We start from the raw sequence: 13,022 nt of genomic DNA, 5'->3' as shown, positions 1-13,022 counted from the left end.
CACCTGCTGCAGTTTGATGCTGTTTCCTCTCGTCCTATCACTTGTTACCTGGCAGAAGAGACCGATCCGCACCTGTCTGTAASTCCTGCTGCGACCGCAGAAAGCTCAGAGGAGCACTCAGACGCGCCTTCCCTCTGTGCTAAAGCCWTAACAACATTTGGCATTGGTGGGCTTGGGACCACCGAGCATCTCGGCGCTGGATTGCCGCTTGCAGCAGCGGTCAGAGCTGCACTCACGGCCGCCTGCGGGCACGGGCGCCACCCCTGCCTACCTGAGCCCGGAGGGGACGTCCCGCCGCGGGTCCCTCGGGGCAGGGGGTGGCTGAAGGGGGGTGGTCCGTGCCTCCCATCCCGGCGCATGCCGCCAGCTCCGGGAGGGTGCGCCGGGGATGCTCCTGGCGCCCACCTAAGAGGCTTCCCGGAGGGTCCCGCGGGCGGCAGAGGGAGCGGGGCGGGCTCCAGGCAGAGCTCCGCGAAAGGGGCTCGGGCAGGAGCAGGAGCAGGATGGAGCGGGTCGGGTGCGCTGGAGGAGCGGCCCGGCAGCGCTCCCTCCTTCACTCCATCCTTCCCTCCCTTCCCTCCTCCGCGGGGCTGGAGCCTCCCCTGGGCAGCGCCCCCAGCTCCTCCCCGCTCGGTAACGCCGGTCCGAGCCCCTCCTCCCGTTTCCGCTGGCAGGAGCTGGGGCCGTGTCCTGCCGTACCTCCGCCGCTCCCCCAGCACTCGGCCCCATCCGGCCCGGCCCAGGGACCGCGGGTGAGCCCCGGCGCCGCGGGGGGCGAGGGGCGGCGGGGACCTGCGGGCAATTCCCGCTGCTGGGAGAGGGGGGATGGCAGGAGCGGGGCGGCCCGGGGCGGGAGAGCCGGGGGCTGCCAGGCGCGGGGGTCGCGGGATGCCGGCCCGGCGGCTGGAGATGCTGGGGAGCGGCGGCTCCCGGCGGGATGGGGGTGCGGGAGGGGAGCGGGCGGTTCGTAGGGGTGAGGAATGTTTGCTGGAAACAATAACCCCCCACCCCCTCCGGTGCCTGTGTGATTTTTGCGGAAACAGGAAAGTTAGTTCAGAGGGATGAGAGAGACGAGCCCAGCGGCTCTGCGTGTGCGGTCCTGCTCTCTCCCGGCCGGGGAGCCCGCGGTGCCATCCCGCACGGGAGCGGAGGGCTTCGCCTGGGGACGGGTTTGTCCCCGCCAGCGGGGAGAACACCCCTGGGACAGCGCTGCTGGCAGGCGGGGCTGCCTTTGCCGTGGCCTTGAGGCTGTGGCGGCTGTGAGGGGCTGTGGGTGGGGGGCGTGCATGGGGGGATGCTCCGCTCCGGCCGGGATGGGGAGCGAGCCCGCCCTGGGCTGACAGCTCYGCTCCGCAGCCGCCCGCGGAGGTGGTGCCAGCGGTTCCTGCCTTCCCCCTGCTTATGTAAAACTTGACTCCGGCTCAGCCTTTTCCTGTTGAAGCTTTTGGAAACTTTTCTTGCTGAATCTTGGATATCCGCCTGTCACCGAGCTCGTGATGGGAGGTGGGAGCTCCGTGAGGCAGGCCTTCAGCTCCAGAGATTTTTGATGGGAAGAGGGGAGAGATTGAAGGGATGCTGTGTTAAGGAAAAAAAGTAGGCTACGAGAGTGAAATAAGCTGCATGTCTCTACTTAATCCTTTTATCAACTCTTTTGTTCCGTGCTTTTACTTTGTGTAGTTTTGTGGTTTGAACCGCAAGAATGGGGGCACCTGATTTTCCTACCTGACTGCACCGAACTTATTTAAAGATTTGGTCATAAGTCACCTGGGATATGTTTGGGAAAAAGTTAAATATTGTCTAGAACAGCTGTGAGAGTCAAATCACTCTGTTTGTTTGGGCTGTTGGCCCACTTTTAGATGGACCTAACGTACCCTGTGGAAGCCAAAACTTGAAACGTTACTGTAGGAAAGTTGTTAGTAACAGGTGCCACAAATTGTTTTAATGGCTGGTTTGTTAAGCTGGTAGCAGAGTCCTTTGTAGCCAGGGTGTGTAATTGCAAAGGATAGCAGCCACTGAAGTGTGCATTCATATGAGCTGTGTTGGCATGGAATGCAGGGCCAAAGTTACTCCTCAATAGCTCTTAGAATGTCAAAAGAGAAATTATCGATGTGATCTTGAGAACACCAAGGAAAAACAATCAGTCCTCACAGTTTTATGTTCTTTGCTCCCATTTTGCATTTTTCCTGAGCTCCAAGTATGGAAACTGATGGAGCTAATATAGCTTCTGCCTCCAGATCTTTTCCTTTCATATTTTTAGAACAGTGATGATCAAATTGCAAATCCTACAGACGAGACCTTTTCCTAATGGGGCTGTAAGTCTTATGGCAAACTTGGTTTTGGGTACCTACACTTGCTCTAAACCTAATTCTCCTCAATAAAGCTGCATAAGAAGACTTTGGGGTCAGAACATGACTAATGCAACATCATTTGAATTGTTCAGGCAAAGCTCTGAGGTCAGAGTGTGCTCCTGTTCATCTCTCTTGAGAAGCATAGAGGGTTAACTGAATRTCAGTGTTATCTCAGCTATTTTGGTTATTTTAACAGAAAGTCGCTATCGGAGATGCATATCACAGAGTCTTTGCTTTCTGTGCTATTTTAAGTTATTTTCTTCCAAAGCATGCCAAACCCCAGCCTGTCCATGAGGGTATTTCCACCACAACTGTGTATTTTTAGTGTTTAACCCCTGCTTCCCCAAACACASTGCAATAGAAAAGTGAAAGACAGGAAGAGCACAGATTAAAATAGCAAACCAACATTGGGCTGGCAGCACTGATTGGAGGAGTTACTTTCTTATTTGTATCACATGTGAAACTAGCAAGCTTGCACTAGAGAGTCCAAGCCTTTGTCTTGGTAATACTCTGAGACAGCTGGTGCGGAGCAGAGGAGACTGCTTGTTTTAGAAGTAGTATGTTAATACTGCCAAAGTACTTGGGTTTTGGAATTGAAAACCCATCTCAGTTTTTCACTTTTGTCATGTTTCAGGATTGTGCTGTTTGAAAGTGACTGATGCCCCSTTAGTTTTCTACTTTGAATGTCACTAGATTTATTGATGCATGACAAGAAGAGATGAGAATGCTTTAAAGAAGCTGAGCATGAGCCGGTGTTGTGCCCTGGAAGTGGAGGCAGCTGACAGCACTCAGGGCTATTTTAATAAGACTGCAGCCAGTACCCAAGGAAATGATTATCTSAGGCCAGGTCTGCTTCAACAGGGTCCAGGACCAGGATTCACACACATGGCTGGGGCAGGCACAGCTACAACACAGGTTGGGCAGGCAGTGAAGGTCTCAGCTGGGGCTATAATGGGGTCCCTGGTGCCATGAGTAGAGAGCAGGGATGGATGAGAGGTCGATAAGGGCATTTAAAAGCTTGTTTCAGTGCTCTCAGAGCCCTGGTACAGCATGAGGATCATATGCTGAGGGAACTAGGCTTGTTCAGCCTGGAGAAGAGAAGAMTTTAATGGGACCTTCCAGTATTTTAGAGGAAGTTCTCAAGAAGACAGAGCCAGGCTCTTCACTTTGGTGATTGGTGACTGCATGAGGGACAACAAATATTAAATTGAAACAAGGTTCAAGATAGATGTAATGAAAATCTTTTCTGCAGMAAGGATAGTCAGATGTTGAAACAGGGTGCCCAGAGGARTTGTGCAATGTCTGTCWTCACAGGTTTTCAAGACCAAAGTRGATAAAGTCCTGTTGGGAGCTCATAGCTGGTAAGGTTGAGCAGGATAGAACCCCTCAGGCCTGCTRCAATGTGAATTCTCTGATCCTGGGATCGAGCAGTCATTTGGTCTGAGGAGGAAGGAGGTGTGTAAAATTATGGCAATACTTTTAAATGCCCCAGAGGAAGAAATTAAGGAAGGTTTTAGGGTGCTAATGGGTTGCAAAGATGCTAAGAGAAATTAAAAAGTTTTCCTCACTATGTTAGGAGCTTATGCTAGAAAGGTGTGCATGTGGGCAGGGGAACACTTTGTATTTGAAAACTTGCTTTTCTCTAGTGATTCTCAAATACAAAGTGCCTTTTTGGTGTAACATCGCTTTAAAATACCTTCTGGAATAGATCAAACCAAGTTCTTTCAAATTCATATATTGATGACAATAAAGCAYGAGCTGAGCTTGGGGAAAGGCAGTGTATGACCAGGGAATAGTTCTTATGTGAAGGTTGCCGTCTTTGACTCTCTAGAAAAACAGAACAAACATGTCAGGACCAGCACATCATTTCCCCATCTGTACTGTGGTTGTTTACAGACTTTAGAATTGAGTCAACCCTGGTAGGGCAATACCCAGAGAATGTGAGGGAATCAGAAGTAGGTATTGGTCTTTTCCTCCTTACAGGGYAGTGAAATTGTGGAAAAGTAGGTATGTGCTCAGGAAGTGTCATCTCTTTGCTTAGTGCAGTGCATGTTAGAATTGAATTTTGAGAAGTGCTCATTTTTACTTAGGTGTAACAAGATGCCTTTTTGGAGACTACAGGTATCACTAGTGCACTCTGCACTTGCTCTTCGTCTCTCCTGATCTCCTAAAACTGACTTCTAAAGGCTGTTTCTGCTGCTCCTTTTAGCCTCCCTCCGATGAAACATTGCTGAATGTCAGTGCTGTGTTTCCTGCAAAAAACCCATCAAATATGTCTTGTGTGTCACCTTCTGTCACCTGCAGTGACATGTTTTCAGTGGTGTGTTTGCCACAAGGCAGGACATTGTTGTCCAGTGAAAGATGCTGGATGCTTTCCTCCCTGCACAGGTGTGTCTGGGACAGTGATGTGTCTCTGGAGTCGTGTGTTACCACAGATAGACAGCRCTGCTTTCAAACCCTCCTCACCTTTCCCTTTCTTTTCTGATGATACTCCAAACACTTGCAATCATTGCTGTCAAAAAATAAACCTTGAGGGCTAGACTTTGTAGAATGAAGCATGATCCTTGGACAGAGCCCAGCTGCTTTTGACTTGTCTGCAAGCCCAGCCAAAAAGGAGGTGTCTGACTGTGCTTCACRTGGAAGAAAGGACAGTTGGGAAGTGTGGCTCCCCAGTAAGTAATGAGCTGTGTTTTGATGCCAGTGAGATGTATTAGGCTGTTAGACTGAYTGCCTGTTGAGGAGGTCATTGTTGAAAAACTTTTAAAATCAAGAGTGTAAAACAGACAGACATGTTGTAGGGATAGCTCCAGGCASATGAGGCAGACTAAATCATAAACGTATGCTCCAGTAAGCCTTTAAGTGGACAAAGGTATTAATTAAGCTTAGCATTTCTTTACAGTGATGTGAATATGATGTTGTAATATTATAACAATGAGGTAGTAACAAAAGTTTAAAAGATTTGAAGTTTGCATTGATATTTGTTTCAAAAGGTCTAACAGGAAAACTTATTAAAGTTTTTTATTTTGAAATCACTTTTCCCTTTTGCTGGCAGAGTTCTCCTTTCTAATGCAAACTCTGTCATGTTCTTCTGACGCCTGACTTTTCTGAAGGTGGAAGTGACTAATAGCTGGTGTTTATTTCCATGATCCCTGTTACAAGTGCGAAAGAGGAAATAAACTGCATTAACTAGTGAAAAGTTGATGATATTTTTGAGGCCGAGTCACTGTAAGTCCCTGGAATCAGCTGAACTGTCTGAACTGAGCTTTAGGTTCTMCTCTGATGCTGCTCAGAAGAGCTGCCCTCGCTCTGGGCAGTCCTCACGGGTTTACAAGTGCTTGGGCTGCTCTGTGTAAGATATGATGGAGAATATCCAACCTCCTGCAGGCACAGTGCCACAGGGACTGCATTATCCATGTGGGGCACATCGGGCAGCAGGTGGGGCTGGACTGGAGAAGGAGATCAGGGGGAACTGGGTGGGAAGGCAGGARTCCTGACAAGGCACTGGGCTAAGGGAGAGGAAGTCTGCAGCCCTCCCCGGGGAGGAAGGGCTGAAAAGGAAGGATGAGGTGGTGYGCTCAGCAGAGAGCTGGAATGTCACACCCTGTCAGCAGGTTTGAAGGAGACTTAGCTCAAGATTTTGAGACTCTGGGTAGGGAATAGGGATCAGTGCAAATCCTAGGGAGCAGAGGGCTCTGTGAACTTTCCTGTAGTTGGGGTCATTTAATTTCACTCTGAATGAAATTCAATTGACCTGAAGGATTGAGGGAGGCAAAGCTTGGAAGTTGAAGGAATCGTGGGTTTAGGCCACTGATGGGAAGAGCCCAAGAGACTTGTCTTGTGCAATTGGGTGGTCAATGCTCTCACCTCGAGTGCCTTATGGCAGCGTGCTGACAATCRTTTTTATGGTGATTGCAGCTGTACTCCAAGCTTGTGTTGAGCACAGGCAAGGAGACTTTCTGTTTTCATTTGCACATTTCTAAAGGCTAAATAATTCAAGAACGCTTTTGAAAGCATACTTTCCTTTCTGTTTCTCTACTTCTGTTTYTTACCCACAGCTCTGTGTACAGTTCAGTGTAAGGTGGTTCTGCCCAGGATGTTCATCCAGCTTTATTTTAAACAGTTCCTTGATTTTGTAAATATATAGTTATCCCAAAATTGGCTTTGCATACTGTTTTATTTTAAGGCTGTAACCATTTGTGGATGAAGGTTGTTACCTGACTTTGTTTGAAGAARGTGCAGCTGAAGTTGTGGAGGATTGAAAGCAATGTTCTGAGAATGTCTAGTATGTTGCTTCCTCTGGAGGACAGTCTGCACAGTATTGTTTATATGTATTTATATACATGTGGACAAAATACCATTAGGGGAATGGGATAATGGTTCTGGCAGTAGAAGAGACCTGTACTAACGTGCAGATGGGAGCATGTCTTCTTGTATAATAAAAACYTAAATGGCTGGCTTAAAAGCCTGTAAAGGAAACCTTCCAAGTATAAATAAAGTAATTTTCTTTTATACATCAGAGCATTTGGATCTCTCCAGTGCTGCTGTGCTGTCTCACAAAGTTTTGCCAAGTAACAGTGGCTCTGAGTGTTAGAAAAGCTCTGGCTGATCYCAAAGTGGAGATCCACTTTCCCAGCAGTGGAGAAAGCAGCAGGACTGGCAAAACTTTGCATTTATAGCACCTGGGACACTGTGGACAGCAGCAGAGGCATTTATAGGGGGGATATAAATAGCACAGACACCTAATGCTGAGCTATTTGGTGCCATCAAAGATGAAGAGGAAAGGGGAAGAACTGCAACTCTGGAAAAATTCCCAATATATTCCCTGCAYTCAGGATGGAAGGTCAGCTAAATCCTACACACTGAAACTTCTCCTGTTTCATGTGGGAAGACCCAGGACAGTATTTCAGGTGAATATGGTCATAGATTAGGATATGAAGACCATGGTAAAAGAATTGCTGGGACCAGTGATCCATAGAGGGATTTGACTATCTATAGAGGAAGAGGCTTCACTGAGAACAGGAGCTTTTTGGATGTGTGCTCTATTCTACTCATATAGAAGGCAAAGTGAAAAGGACTGTGAGGCAGAGAAGGGTTCTAGGGAGAACCAGGAGGAGGAAATGRGAACGAGCAGAGTTTGAAGTTCCCCAGCAATGTAAATTAATCTGAACAGTTCTCAGTTTTCTAAATTCCATGTTGTCTCACCATTTCCTGATGTATGGTCACCACAAAGTACCTCCAAAGATTTGCGGAAGAAACTGTGTCCTTTTCATTCTGTTTTTCTTAAAATAATTTCTTAAAACATCCTAAAGTAGTCAGTTTGCCCTGAAAAATCCACCGTCAGTTTCCTACTCTCCAGGGACACTCAAGCATTCTCTATTGCATCTTGATTTCTTTTATGAAAACAAAGTGTTCTGCTTGTGTTTCATCATAGCTTAGTTTTTACAGCTATTCAGTATCTTCAGCTTTTCTTATTCTGTTTTCCATGRGTTCCTCTTTGAAGAGCTGAGGAACAGAACAATTTGCTGTCTGTAGTTAATTTCTTCCTTGCTGTTTAAACTGCACAAAGGAAACAAAACTGGTCCAAGTCATTTAGATATGTTGCTGTTTTTTTCTGAACTGCTTTTTAAAGAGCTCTTTAAAGAGAAATGTTTCATTTAGAAATCTCCAGCTTTCTCCCTGCTTTTGCATATACTATTTAGTTCCTCTGTTTTTAAAACTTGAAAGTAATTTCTCAAAATCTTCTTGAGGTTCTTGTTTGTTTTGAAGGTCCTAAGGCACCCCCTCCTTTATTTTTAAGAGATAATGAGAGGTGGTGTTCATTGCTCCATGTTCTTCTTAAGTCTTTAAAAGATCACTACCAGACTGTTGCTGCTTGTATCACTAGACAGCCCAGGTGCTGTTCAAAGATCGGTAAATAGTTGGAGCCGTAGCTTTTAATTTTATTAATAAAATGCATTGATACTTCAATATCAAAAACTTGAAACTGTCAGTGACAGCCAAAGTAGGTACTTGCCTGGGGATGATGACATTAGTCCAAGGCATCCATTTACAAAAGCAAACAGACTTCGCTTGCCCTTGAGACATAGTTTGAGGAACTGAGAGACAAGTATGCTTTAGTTTAGAGGACAAAGTGTGGTGATGTACCCAACAGTTACCAGGAGAAAAGTGCCTACCAATCACTGAGCTTTCTAGAAGAGAAAAGATTAGTACTTTCTTCTAGGTTTTGTTTGYCCTTATGTTATAGGGCTTCTGCTTYGGAGGGCAGACCTGTCTCCTTACTYTSTTCTGCTGTAAACTGTGGWCTGAACAGGTTTGCCTGGCTGCTGAGTGCAGTTCCCTATTCTCATAGAAAACACAGTGAAAGATTCAGGTTTCTGAAGGATTTGCAGAGTGGCTGTTCCTTGCATCGCAGTTTTTTGCAAAAAACTTGTACCGACCCGAGCCCTGTAGTGCATCTTTGCGGGCATGAACTGAGCTCTTTGGTTGCATCTGCACATGAATTTTCATCTCACCAGTCCTGGCCTGTCAGAAGAGTCTTGTTTCTTTGAGTTTATTTTTAATGTTTCCCATGGCCAACAATAAGACCTCTTTAACAGTTTTCTTACCAGCATTTCATTTTCCTTTCTTAATTTTWCTGTGTAGAGCTGCTTTTGTCAAGCTGATCAGTGTACCTCTGACATGGCTACAATTGCAACCTGTTTTACAGGATTATGTGACTTGATGTGCTCCTCTCAGACCACTTCTGCCTTTGCTACAGTTCATAACAGGCTTACATCAGTGGTGAATAAATAATTTATAAATGTAGCTGACAGCATACTGTGTGTGACATTAGTTTGACTGACTAGCTGGCATCTACACAGTGGAACTGTGGGAAGCTTGGATTATTTAATTCTTGATGATTTTTTTCYGTATTATTTATCTATTTTATTATTTATTAATTATTGCTTAGCCACCCTTGACTTCAGTATGAGTAGTTCAGTGGACAAAATTGTTGTCACCTGTGTCACTGGGGAGGTGACAGCAGTTAGGTTGGGTGGATGCTTGCCATGGAGCCCAAACCAGTGATGAGTTCATGTGGTATTGGTTCACTTTGAGGAAGATGTGTAGGACTGGTATGTGTGATCTGTTGCAGTGTCCATGTGCTGGAGCAGGTGACGAACAGACTGTGTGAAATCAACAGCAATGTTTGCTTGATACAGTGAAGCAGYGAAGGGAAAACATTTAAAAATCAGCAACAATGGAATAATGGAAACATTTCCATCCACCAAGTTTAGTGAATAATCACCTTTTTTAAAAAATTTTATAATTAGTTTGTGCTTTTTTTGATATGCAGCAGCAATAATATTGATGGGCTTTTAAACACTGAAGATGGTACTCTTCCATGTCTCTCCTCCATGTKGTTGAAGGAAGTCCTACTCCCACTTTGGTCAGTTTGCTATTTTTGTAGCACCCTTCTAACATCAGGGTGGTGCTGTTACAGGTCTGAAAGCTCCATTATTAATTGGAGAAAGTGGCGTGGTTTATGTTGTGTGGTTTTGTGTGATTTTCTCCTCAGCAGTGCTTTGTTGTACTAGAAGCAAAGGTGACACCAGTTAGAAAGCAAGGCTACTGGAGGAGAGTTCATCAGGAAGGGTCTTGCTTAATTTCTGGTTTGGCTGCTGTAGACAGGTCTTTAGGGGTCAGCTGATTATGAGGKACCTAAGTGCCAAGGGGTAGAAGCACTGGATTTTTCTGACTAGTATTTCTGATTTAGTAGATACACAGCTTTTGCTTTTCCCTGTGATCTCTATCTTCCCTTTAGTTTCTGTAAGCCTGTTTTAATATGTTGTTTGATTATTTAAATTTGAGTCCAGATAAAATCAGTATATCATGCCCTGGAGACCAGACTTACTCCTTTTGTTCAGAAGCAGGTAGAATTTAATATACCTTTTCCTGTTTGATTTTTTTTCTTAAATCCCTCAATCTATCCTTTCTGTCCTCCTTAGCTAATTATGTTTTTGGTGGGAAATGGGTCCAAAAGGCAAAAATCTTCATTCTGTTCTTCTTCTTTCCAGGTTTGGTCTGCAACTTTTTCCTTGGTGTGCATCCAATTACCTCAAGTAAGTAAGATTTCTGTGAAGGATACTTGGAGTCATTCAGCTGTATCTTTATTACTGCTCTCATTGACATTAAGGGGAGATGAGCTGAGCTCTTATGAAGGCTTCTACTAATCTCTTGTTTTCTCCTCAGAGGAAGTCCAGGTTAGCATGGTTGTTGTTGGGGTTTTCTCCTAGTGCTGCCCTAAGAAAGAAATGTTACAGAGGGGGACAGTAATTCTCTTCATTAAATGCAAATATTCTTCTTCCTCTGTTTTCTTACCTGTCTGTGACATTTGTAGGGAAAGGAAGGAGGGAAGAATGAAACAAGGTTCCTACTGATGGCACTTATGTTAGTCCATCTGAGTTTTATCCTATTGTGTAAGGGTAGTTCTATAAACAGGCTTGGAAAAGCAGACTCCTCTTGGAGAAACCCAGAGCTACTCTGGGGCTAGGTGTCTTGGTACAGCTGCAGGCCCATTGCTTTGTATTTTTACATTCCCTGTATTCTTCAGGGATTTAGCCTTGGCTAGGAGTGAGTGGAAGATGTGGCACTGCCTGACTTTCATTAAGTTTCTGACACAATAGARGAAGCAACTTGTGCTCCTTTAGGGAAAGAAAGGTGATCCACCTTTCTCCTGAGTGCCATGTGTTCTGCCAAAGGCTGCAAGGAATGCAGTTTGATAAATCCAAGCAATGAGAGCAACAGAGAGATAATAATCCACTCTTGTACTTGGCTTGCCAAGAACAGTTTCATACTTCTGTGCTGCTGTGTAAAACTTGTCATGACAGCTGCAGGCAAAGAACATCCACTGCTGTACATTTTGGGACGAGTGATAAGAGATTATGGTCTGTGAAGGGAAAGAATCYCCTTGCAACTGGGAAAAGCTGAGAAATGTTAGGTGAGGCTAAGAAAAAGGAATGCTGGAGCTTTCAGCTTAATAATCCTTACAGGTGATGTCATGCAATGGCTCAGTTCTGGGGATGCAGTAAAGATGCATTGACTTAGGGATACTGTTGTAAAAGAGAGACTGTTGTAAAAGAGAGACTGTTGTAAAAGAGAGACTTGGGAAATATCCTGAGAGGGCTTTTCAGTGTCAAGGCAATAGTTCTGTTGTCTAACTGCGGTGGAAAGTTTCACTTGTAGGACCTGTGTGTTTCCAAGAGAAAAATCAGTAATGGGATGTTTTAACAGGAGATATTCAACAAACTTAAAATCTGTACATTTGTTATYGGACATGGCTGTGGTCAAACCCCAACCAGCAGCCCAGACYCACACAGCTGCTCACTCATTCCCCTCCAGTGGGGTTGGGGAGAGAACTGGAAGGGAAAAAGCTGGAAAACCCATGAGTTTAGATAATGAGGGCTTAGTAGGGAAAGCAAAAGCCGTGAGCACAAGCAAAGCAAGGAATTAATTCACTGCTTCCCATGGGCAGGCAGGTGCTCAGCCATCTCCAGGACAGGAGGATCCTGTCACACATAACAGTGACTTGGGAATGCAAACATCACCACTCCAAATGTCCCCCCTTTCTCCTTCCTCCYTCAACTGATACACAGAGCATGATGTTATATGGTAGGAAATATCCCTCTGGTCAGCTCTCCCAGCTGTGTCTCTTCCCAGTTTTCCGCGTACTCCCAGTTTTCTCACCATGGCAATACAAAAAGCAGAAAAGGCCTTGGCTCTGTGCAAACCCTGCTCACCACCAACTAAATCATCTCTGTTATCAACCCTGTGTCCAGCACAAATCCCAAACACAGCTCCATGCCAGCCACAGTGAAGGAAACTAACTCTACCTCAGAAACCAAAACCAGCACAGACATGAATATCTTCCCGATATTTCTGTTGCAAGACAAAGAATGAAAACACAGATGGGGGTGTTAGGCATTGACACAAGTAACATCTGTATTTGTAGCAGATGAGACGCAATGTTACAGTGTGGAAGATAAAGAACCTATGAAATTTCATGCTGTAGAATTTAAGATTGTTAYAAAGAGTCTTGGCTAGGTCATAAAATGTCTCTCCATAAGGCTGMTGTGCGTTTACATCTTGCAGTGATTTTTTTGATTACTTTTTGCATGTGTGCCATGCTGTGAATCACACAGAATGGTGGTTTGTTGATTACTGTGTCCTAGGAGAGCTGGGTGATGGAGTACACTAGGGAAAAGATGGTTGGGAAGATTGAAACAGTTGTTATCTGTTCCAGGAGTTTTCTCTCTGTTCATTCTTGTGCCACTTGAAATGATTGCTGCATTGTGAGCTCTTTCATCTTGTTTCCACACCTTTAAAATTTGATACTGCAGAAATTAATGTAACATCATCTATAATGTTTAAGCTGCCTCMTGTTATGAAAGTGAGAATTCCCGCAGCAGCCTTAACTCTGCCCCCAGAAGAGAAAGCAAATCAAGTGAGTGTCTGAAGTTACACTGCTGTGTAGCACTGGGCACTAGGATGTACAGTTTGGCAAATATTTACATTTCAGATCTGGTCCAAGTCCATGGCAGTAACAAAATAGCATGTGTTAATTATGCTAAATGATCATATTACACTGGTAAATGGGAATAGGCTTGATTCCCAGAATGCTGATCTGTGATTCACATC

General features: G+C 45.2%; 1 protein-coding gene across 5 annotated transcripts in view; it reads left to right on the top strand.

Moving 5' to 3' along the window:
* Positions 1-488: 488 nt before the first annotated feature.
* The window catches only part of TSPAN9 (tetraspanin 9), a 162,495-nt gene continuing 149,961 nt past the window's right edge, over positions 489-13,022 (top strand). Inside the window, exons 1-2 of one of the 5 annotated variants that reach the window (XM_057375833.1) lie at positions 489-752; positions 10,403-10,447. In XM_057375833.1, the coding sequence (XP_057231816.1) occupies positions 504-752; positions 10,403-10,447 (294 nt within the window). In that variant the 5' untranslated portion in view covers positions 489-503. Of the gene's footprint in view, positions 753-10,402; positions 10,448-13,022 lie in introns of those variants that run through there. The other 4 variants (XM_057375832.1, XM_057375836.1, XM_057375835.1 and 1 more) reach the window with 4 other exon arrangements.

Source organism: Malurus melanocephalus, unplaced genomic scaffold (assembly GCF_030028575.1).
Source record: "Malurus melanocephalus ecotype Western Australia unplaced genomic scaffold, MMel_1.1 scaffold_259, whole genome shotgun sequence".
Classification (NCBI taxonomy): domain Eukaryota; kingdom Metazoa; phylum Chordata; class Aves; order Passeriformes; family Maluridae; genus Malurus; species Malurus melanocephalus.
The sequence above is the reverse complement of the archived record's forward strand: the minus strand, read 5'-3'. Positions and strand labels throughout refer to the sequence as shown.